Genomic DNA, 10441 nt, shown 5'->3' with positions numbered 1-10441 from the left:
GATTAATACCTAATCGATACCTAAACCGATTAGTATCTATTATCGATTTTCATTTTTTAATAAATAATTTAAACATTTATGGTCGGTTATTTGGATGGGTTCGAAAGTGCAAAAATAATTTAAAGAAAAATGAAAACTAGATGGATGTAATTGGATTGAAAGTGTTTAAAAGAAAAGAGAAGGAAGGCCCAAAAGAAGAAACAGTTGTAATTTGGTGGGCCGACGCAGGAGGACTAAAAATGAAGAGTGGGGGAGGAAGAAGGGGCTGGATTGGGTAAAACAGGAGAGGAAATTGATTTGGCCTGAGAAGGAAGGGGAGGGCTGCAGTGTAGTGTAGATCCGACAGTTTGTTGCTGCTTCTACTAGTGCTAGTCAAATGTTACCGCCGGAGCTCCAACCTCGTTCTCATCGCCCACCCTACATCTCCACCTCCATCACCTTTCCCACCTCACCAAACCCTAATTACTCTAACAACACTGTTAGTCGTACTCGTGCTACCAAGGCATCATCTTCTTCTTCTTCGTCAGCATCTTCATCTCGCTACTCTCCGTCTTCTTTTGTACACAATGGGAGAATCGCATTCGCTCTCGTCCCCTGTGCTGCTTTCCTTTTAGACCTTGGCGGAACTCCCGTGCTTGCTGCTTTAATTCTCGGTCTCATGCTTGTTTACATCCTTGATTCACTCAACTTTAAGTCTGCTTCCTTTTTCGCTGTCTGGTTTACTCTTGTTTCCGCTCAGATCGCTTTCTTTTTTTCTTCTACTTCCTCTTTGTATCTCACTTTTAATCATTCCGTTCCTCTTACTGTTATTGCTCTCTTTTTATGTGCTTTTTCTAATTTCTTGCTTGGTGTTTGGGCTTCTGTTCAGTTTAAGTGGATTCAGATTGAGTACCCTACTATTGTCCTTGCTCTTGAGCGTCTTCTCTTTGCCTGCATTCCTTTCGTTGCTTCTGCTCTCTTTACCTGGGCTACTGTTTCCGCTGTTGGTATGTCCCCAAACGCTTCTTCCTCCTACTATCTTATGTGTTTCTCCTGTCTCTTTTATTGGCTTTTCTCCATTCCCCGTGTCTCGTCTTTTAAGCTCAAGCAGGAGATTTTATACCATGGCGGTCAAGTTCCCACGGATAACTTAATCCTAACTGATCTCGAATGCTGCCTTCACACATTGCATCTCCTCTTCTCCCCTCTCCTTTTTCATGTTGCTTCTCGTCACTCCGTTTTGTTCTCTTCTGCCTCCTCAATTTCTGATTTGTGCCTTCTTTTCTTCATTCCTTTTTTGTTTCAACTCTATGCTTCCACTAGGGGTGCTCTCTGGTGGCTCACTAAAAACGACCACCAGATCCAGAGTATAAGGTTGGTCAATGGTGCTGTAGCTTTGGTGGTGGTTGTCATATGCTTGGAGATTAGAGTTGTCTTTCGTTCTTTCGCTCACTACCTCCACATTCCCCCGCCATTCAGCTACTTTCTCGTCACCGTTACCATGTTAGGCGGGGCTGCTGGTGCTGCTGCTTGTGCCCTTGGTATTATATCCGGTGCTCTCAGTTCAATTGTCTTTACTGGTTTGGCAGTCTTGGTCAGTGCTTCTGGAGCAATTGTTGTTGGCTTCCCCATACTGGTAATTTTCATTTACAAAGGCAGCTTCGAAAGTCATATAGCACTTGCATTCAAATTTTCATTCCTTTATATATCAAATACGTTTTCTTGGTTATATGTCTTGTTTTTCCTTTTTCTGTTATTGAATCGCTTTGTCACACGTATTGCCTGCTCTTAATATTTATTTTATCTTACCCAGCACTGTAATGAAGTTTTATATTCTTTAGATGACATTCTAGATAAAATTCAACGCAGTATGGACCTGATAGGGAATTGGTCTTTCCCCCAATCTTATCTACATACTACATTGACCAAGCTCTATTTGAATAGTATGTTTTGTGTTATTTGATGTTATATCATGACCTGGTGATATCCCTCATGAATGAAGACCTGATATAAATCAGGGAAGTCGATAGATTTTAGGATAGAGAAGATGTTTACATAGACAAATTTTAAAAGATGAATGTTGTTCTTGTGCAGGTAAAATTAAGTCATGGAAATTAAATTTCATTACTCTAGGATGAGGTTAATAAAATGGTCGAGGACAAGATAAGACCCATCTCTGTAGGAAACGCCAATTAATTTTTAGATTCATCAATTATTTATCATTTATAGTGATTAACGTAAAAAAAATTGTATCTCTATAAGAGTATTTGATTAAGAAAACTAATCTGATTGACAACTATCATTCTATTACAATATAGCTAAAATGAATAATGATAATTAAATGTTTCAATGTGTCTAGAGTTAATCTATATTCGAGGTTATTTTTTAATTAGATAATACATTTTTCTAATTAACAAGGGTGCCCGAGGACCTTCACAAACAATATGGGATTCTGCGTCCTTATGGCACCCAAAACATTCATATATATATATATATATAAGATAGTAGTTTGTAAATATATGATATATATTAGATATTAATCTAATATTCTGATTACTAAGTAATTATAACACAAACACTATAAAATGAAGGCATGAGTACTTACAATGAAGACATAAGTACTTACGATGCCAACAAGTCACGTGTCAGGTCTTAAAAGTTGAAGCATACACTTTCAACAAAGTGGGGGACGTGGGGCAGTAATAAAATAAAGTAAAACAATAACTAGCAAATTCAACTAGGCAGTGGCAAGTCAGATGTATTTATCAAACATCAAAATCATAATTAACAACACTTCCATCCCCTTAAGGCTTCCACTTTAATGTGCAACAGATGGTTCACCACAATTACCAACTTCTTGATGATAGGAATACTTTCTTCCTCTATTTCAACATCCACGTCCGTGTCTGAATCATAGTTCAACCTTTGTTTAACTTTGGAGGCAGTCCTCGTAGATTATTAAGGTTTTCCAACCTTCTTATATTGTTAACTCAGTGGATCGGATCACTGGATTGGGTAAAGCCCAACGGGTCAGTCTTTATTTTCTTATTATTTTCAACCTTTTTTGGCATCTGTGATGCGCGTACGAAACGACCGCTTTATTCATGTACATGAGTTGAGGACCTTTTTTATGCCTTTCACCCGTCACAATCAGGATTTGGTTAGATCCTGAGCTGTTTTACTACTGTTTTTGGTGTTTTAAGTAATATAACAGTACAACTAGTATTTATACTACAGCAAGTAACTAACTTCTCATTAGTGAATAGAGTTGAATTATATGAACTGAACCTGCGGACTTATAATGTGTTCTTGCTGATTCTCTGAGGATATAGGCCTTTATCCCCTTGGTTAACCCTTTTCCCGCCTTGTCCTACATGATGAATTATGCTTGCCATTAGAGGCATCAGGCATGTATAACACCTGTACAATGGTTTGACGATTGCTGTTAAAATTGGTGATGCAACAAGTACTTGTCTAGTTGTCTAACTTTCTGAATATGAAATAGTGGTCAACAAAGTTAGCAATCTGTTACCCGATCCCCGGCATCATTGCCTTTTTAAGGTAGGATGGGATGCTTCAGGTCATGTGGTTATTTGGTTGCCAAATTCCTTAATTTCCTGTCTTGTTTTCTGTTTAAGCTCCCTGCCTCTTCTTCAGTTGGATCACTAAAGATCCCTCCTGATTCTCCCTTCAGTCATGTCCTTTGCCATACGGATCGGAGATGTTTGGATTGTTGACTGGAATGTGAATATGATTGATCGGCAATTTCACGGGGGGATTAACTTTCGTCCCAACTATATAAACCTCCCAACCAAACAGCAACCCATATTAATAACATTTTGATTTCTATTAATTAGGTTAAAATTTTATGAACAAAACGACCCATGGTTGTTAAAAGTAAAAACTGTGTTGAGTTACATTTAGAATTTATCAAATCATCTTGACAATTTTTTTTTGATCAAATCATATTATCCACTTTAAAATTTTAAGTGCAATGTCTAATTCTAAAATCTAATCCTATGCACTAAAAAATAACAAAGAAATTGATAGTAGAGCTGTGGTACTTTTTTTCCTTTTCCTAGTTCACGTTGTTTCTTTTTGTCTTCCCTTCCCTACTGAAGCTTGGATGTTGGTACTGGTGTCCCTTCTTTAGTATTCCACACAAAACTTTATCTAAATCTTTGCGGGGATAGTGTTTTCAATATAACAATTAAAACTTAAAGGCAAATTACATTGATGTCTGTTCATTCTTTTATCAAAAAAATTCTTCATTGCACCACGTCACAGTATACCAATTTTAGCAAAAGCATAGTATAATGTGTTTAGTATTTCCTGCTTATTAAAAATGGTTTGTGCTTTGCAGCTCAAGCGCACTTTTCACAACTGTGATTGTACTTGCTAAATATTTATGTTTTGTTTGGTTGGACATGGCGAGAATAGAAGGGGAAGGGATGGAAATGAAAAATTGTTAACAAAATTAGGAAGAAAGAAAGGATGTAAGAGGGAAAAGAAAATAAAAAATACGGAGTGCAGAGTTTCTATATTGAAGTTCGTAAGGAAATGAGTAGGAAGGAGAATGGAACATACTTGTTCAAATTGGTAGGTTTGAACTCTAGTTTAGACCTTTATTTGCTTGGGATGCAATGGAAAAAGGAATAAAAAATGAAAAATTTACCCATAATGTAGTACACATTTCATTACATTCCCTTATAATCACATTCACCCCAACCAAACACAAGATTGTTGTAATCGGTTTTGACTGGAGTTTGTTCTTGCCTTATAAGTCTATTCCCTGTTTAATCCGAAAAGCCTATTGGAGCATCTTTTTCACTTTTATCTGCCAAAAGTCTAGTCCTAGTAAAACCTGGGTTCACGAGTAGTTACGGAACAATTATAACCATACAAGTTATCAAGGTTTAAATAAAGTGTCTGCACCTTGTAGCTTTAAGTTGCTATACACTTACAGGGAACAAAATTATGGAAATGATTTGTGGTTTTTTTTTGTCTGAAATCTGAATTATACATACGTCCGTCTGTACAAGTTTCAGATCTACCAAATCAGCTCAAGGCAAAATGCTTAAAGAGCTTGAAGTGAACTGTATGGAGATTTGCCATAAAAAGTTATGTTAAACATGTTACTGACATGTGCTTGTATTCCGGATAATGTACAAAAAACAAACGATGTACTCATGCGAACCCTTTCTAGAAGCTAAAATGTGTTAAACATGCGTTAAATTGTAGATTTAACTTGATTTGAACAATTGTAGTTGATGCTTGAGCAATTTTCTGAGTTTGAATTCAATTTAAACACAATCTTAAAATTTGAGTTCTAGATTAAATTATTTGATGAAAGGGAATTGATATCTTTTAGCTGTGGTGAATTGCGAGTAGGTAAATGTTATATGATGACGTGAAGGTGCAACATATCTAGGCTAGTCTCACTGGTTCGAAACTAAGATCTAAAATCTTGAGTAATAAACCTTGTATCATAATTATAGGACTAAATGAATCAAAAGGGAATTACAAAGGAGATGCACTTAAATTTAGAGGATAGATTTGCAGAGTAAAGAGATGCGATGGCAAAACAAGGAATGATTAATATAAAGTAGATTTAATGAGATGATAAAAAGACCATAGTTTCCAGTATAAATTAGGTGAAGTGGACATGGTGAACAAAATAAAGAATAAATTATGAGTAATTAGGGTAAAGAACATAAGTAAAGATAGATAGTTGTACAGTTAGGGGGAGGGATTGTCAATAGTCACGTGTCACCATAATATATACACAAGTATACCTTTTTCTAGAGCAGTACAATTTCGTTATATATTATTAAGCAACTTTTCCATTTACCTACTAATTTTACTAGAGAATAACTAGAATTACATGGAAATTTGTACAAACCTTCTCAGTTTCGTAAGTATTGTTGTTATGGGCTCATAATAAAGGTGAAAAGGTGGGTTGATTTTAGAATATGGATAGCAATTCCAAGGGTAAGATGAACCTTGGAACCTCTGAATATGCAACTTCTGCTTTATCTATCTTCATCTTAAACAACGATTATTTACCTGGGCATGGCAAATGATATGTGTTGACCTGTTTCCAGAATGAGACCAAATAACTCAAGTAGCAACCTGATATATACCTCAATTATACTAGGTCTAAAGCATAAATTTAGGTGTATTGAAAAGATACCTGGAAAATTACATGTAAATAATGTAATACATGATCCATTGTTATTCTAGTTTAGATAATTAGTTAATTACTAATTTATAAAGGACTAATATATTATTATTGATTAAATAGCTATTAATAAAAATTAGGCTACTCACATGGGCTTCCTTGACATGTCATGTTGATCCAAGTTCGAATATCTTGTTTGGACTGTCTTTAATCAGTTATCCTTTTCCACAATGAATTCCATCCGCGAACTAGGAGATGATTGATTTTTATTGTCAGTATTTATTTGCTTAAAGATAAATGACCGAGCATGTTGCTCGAGCTTCATTACCGTGTCCCCAATAAGGCACTCTGCGGTCAGAAAAACTATGTTGCCCTTGCCCAACTGAATACGACAAACTTTAACCTGTACCTCTATTCAGATGAGGGTGATAGCTAGCTCTGTCTTAGTTAATGAACAACATAAGGAGACCTGCCTGTGTCAATGGCTATGATAATGCATGTTAGTTTGTTACGATATATGTGGTTCTGGAAGTACTGTCTGTCACTAATATTAATTGATTTCCTCGTCATGTGTTAGAGATGGGGCATATTCAAGCACTTCTGTTCCACAGTCTTGTTTGCCAACATATTCATTATTTAGTCCAGATGACTGTGTTCACATCTTATCTTACGTGTAAGAATTCTAGGATTTTTATCTAAAGAAATCTTGTCTTTTTGGACAGTAAGTTGAAAAGCGTCCAAATCTCTGAACTAGTTCTCGTAGAACTGCAAGGCTATCTCCATTAAAAAGTATTAGTAGAAAAACACTCTCTCTAGGTATACGATCAATAAATATATTCGCATCTGTATTAACTTCGTTCAAATCCCATTTGTATTAGTTCATTATGTCTTTTACGGTCAATCGCTACTCCTTGAATCAATAGTGCAATACTTTGTAGTTTGTACAGTCAAGATCCAAAAAGGAATATTGACATAATAACTTCTGGATTTCTATTTACTTCTTTAAATTTAAATTGTCAATTAGAGAACCCTAGATAGTGCACGTTAGGATAGGTACCATGATCACTAAATTAACTGATTAGGTTTGTAGGCTGAATGAAATTGAACCAAATGCACTGCTCTTTTGAATTTGTAGTGATAGCTTCTTATGTTACAGATTTAGCTTTTAGCATTCAACAGAGCTTGACAGCTGAAAACAACCAAAGATTTTTGCAAAGTAATACTGAATGTGTAGCCATTTTTTTTAAATTGCCAATTTTTTAAACAGTTCTGTTTTCGACTACATTTAGTGTAATGCATTTCAATGTTTTTCTGTAGGCATCTTTTGATTATTTGCGTCTCTTTTTGCAGTTCCTTCCAATTCCTACAGTTGCTGGATTTTATTTGGCTCGTTTTTTAACCAAAAAGAGTCTACCGTCATATTTTATCTTTGTTGCCCTTGGGAGTCTGGTAATTACATGGTTTGTGCTGCATAATTTCTGGGATCTCAATATATGGCTGGCAGGCATGTCCTTGAGATTCTTTTGCAAGCTCATTGTTGCCAGTGTTATTCTGGCAATGGTTATTCCTGGTATAGCTCTTCTTCCTACTAAACTTCACTTCTTGACCGAGGCTGGGTTGATGAGCCATGCTATACTTCTTTGCTACATTGAGAATCGCCTTTTTAGTTACTCTAGCATATACTATTATGGGTTGGAGGATGATGTGATGTATCCAAGCTACATGATTGTATTGACGACTTTTGTGGGTTTGGCTCTGGTAAGGAGGCTTTCACTGGATCAACGGATTGGTACAAAAGCTGTTTGGATTTTGACCTGCTTGTATACTTCAAAGTTGTCCATGCTTTTCATGACATCCAAATCTGTCTTGTGGGTGTCGGCTGTTCTTTTATTGGCAGTTTCTCCGCCATTGCTTCTATACAAGTATGTACTGAACATTGTCAAGTCCTTTATCCATATATGTCATGATCCTGCAAATTTCAACTAATAAGTGATATTCTATATATATATATATATATGTAATGTTCTTCTCTCACTAAATTTTCAGGGAAAAATCGAGAGCATCTTCTAAAATGAAACCTTTGCAAGGGTATATACATGCCTGTGTTGTTGCTTTAGCAGTCTGGTTTTGTCGTGAGACAATTTTTGAAGCTCTTCAGTGGTGGTATGGTAGACCTCCATCTGATGGTTTACTTTTGGGCTTCTCCATTCTTCTCACAGGATTGGCATGTCTACCCATAGTAGCTCTTCACTTCTCTCATGCCATGGTAAACAAAACGTTTTTGTACTTCATTCTCGGCCATCGTTTATATATATATTTTTGTGTGTGTGTGTTCACGGGATAGCTAAAAAGTTCTTCATTCTATGCAGCTGGCTAAAAGATGTTTGGTGCTGGTAGTAGCAACAGGTCTTCTGTTTATATTGATTCAGCCGCCAATTGCATTTTCATGGACATACCATTCTGAAGTAATCAAAGCTGCTCGTCTTTCTACTGATGACATTTCTATCTACGGTTTCATGGCATCTAAACCTACGTGGCCATCATGGCTGCTTATTGCTGCAATCCTTCTTACTATAGCGGCAGTCACCTCCATCATTCCTATCAAGTACATTGTCGAGTTGAGGAGTTTCTATTCAATTTCAATGGGAATTGCCCTTGGCATATATATATCTGCAGAATATTTTCTGCAAGCAGCCATCCTGCATGCACTTATTGTTGTCACCATGGTCTGTGCCTCTGTTTTTGTGGTCTTCACCCATTTTCCATCTGCCTCTAGCACCAAGGTATTGCCCTGGGTTTTTGCATTACTTGTGGCACTATTCCCTGTGACGTATCTTTTGGAAGGCCAGGTCAGAATCAAGAGTCTCCTTGCAGAGAGTGGGGTTGGGGATGTGGGAGAGGATGAAAGCAAGCTCACAACATTACTAGCGGTTGAGGGGGCAAGGACATCTCTTCTTGGTTTGTATGCAGCAATTTTTATGCTTATTGCACTAGAAATAAAGTTTGAGTTGGCGTCACTGATGCGAGAAAAGGTATTAGAAAGGAGTGGTCTTAGACATGGTCAATCTGGTCAAAGCAGCTCTGCTATATTGCCCCCCAAACTGAGGTTAATGCAGCAGCGTAGGGCCTCTACTGTGCCATCATTTACAATTAAAAGGATGTCTGCTGAGGGATCATGGATGCCAGCAGTTGGCAATGTTGCTACAGTCATGTGCTTCGCTATATGCCTGATCTTAAACGTCAATCTTACGGATGGCTCAAATCGTGCTATATTCTTCTTGGCACCAATTCTGCTTCTGCTTAACCAGGATTCAGATTTTGTTGCAGGTTTTGGGGATAAGCAGCGATATTTTCCGGTTACAGTTGTTATATCTGCTTATTTGGCATTGACTGCCTTATATAGCATATATGAAGATATATGGCATGGAAATGCGGGCTGGGGACTTGAAATAGGAGGGCCAGATTGGTTTTTTGCAGTAAAGAATGTGGCTCTTCTTATTCTTACATTTCCTAGCCAAATCCTCTTTAATCGGTTTGTGTGGAGCTACACAAAGCATACTGATCCTACGCCGCTGTTAACAATACCCCTTAATCTACCATCTGTGATCTTGACAGATGTATTAAAGATAAAGCTATTGGGCCTTCTTGGAATTATATATGCCCTGGTGCAATATCTGATTTCCAGACAGCAATACATCTCAGGGTTAAAGTATATTTAGTTGAGCAGACATTTTGTAAATTATGTCTAATGTGTTGACATATTTTATGTGAGATATGGAAGTAAACTGTGAACCCCTTTACACAGCTGAATGCAAAAAGTGTACAAACTTGTTGCATTGTATACTTTAGAGAATTCTTTAAGTTTTAACCTCAAGTGAACTGGTGTACTGGGCCAAGAAGATGTGGTAAGAGTACTAAATCTTACCATTGAGTCATGGTCTATGTATTGTACTGACCTTTTATTTTATGATTGTCATGCATGACGAGAAAAGCATTGGTCTCGACTCTCGGACCCTCGGTTAAGAAATACTAAAGGTTTGTAGGTTAAGAAATACTGAAGGTTTGTAGTTTATACTTATAGTATGGTTAGCATGTTAATGAATGAGTTGTATTTCTAGTACCTTTTGTAATGTCCACGACTACAAGTTGTGTTAAATTTACAGTGAAGTTAATATTTTATGTCCACAAAGTACTTTGTGATGGTGCATTCTTGCGGAATAACACATGCATATATCAAAAATAAAATAAATATTAATAAATTTATTTATTTATTTTTGGATT

The 10441-nt window shown here is 36.6% G+C and overlaps 1 protein-coding gene across 1 annotated transcript; it reads left to right on the top strand.

The window, feature by feature from the left end:
• The first annotated feature begins 207 nt into the window (after window positions 1–207).
• Window positions 208–10232, top strand: LOC141678856 (uncharacterized). Its single transcript, XM_074485263.1, has 4 exons — window positions 208–1615; window positions 7511–8082; window positions 8207–8426; window positions 8530–10232. The coding sequence occupies exons 1-4, from the start codon at window positions 377–379 to the stop codon at window positions 9877–9879; spliced, it is 3381 nt and encodes a 1126-aa protein (XP_074341364.1). The 5' UTR covers window positions 208–376; the 3' UTR covers window positions 9880–10232.
• The last annotated feature ends 209 nt before the right edge of the window (window positions 10233–10441 follow it).

The sequence above is a fragment of the Apium graveolens genome, chromosome 8 (genome assembly GCF_009905375.1).
Source record: "Apium graveolens cultivar Ventura chromosome 8, ASM990537v1, whole genome shotgun sequence".
Taxonomy (NCBI): domain Eukaryota; kingdom Viridiplantae; phylum Streptophyta; class Magnoliopsida; order Apiales; family Apiaceae; genus Apium; species Apium graveolens.
The sequence above is the reverse complement of the archived record's forward strand: the minus strand, read 5'-3'. Positions and strand labels throughout refer to the sequence as shown.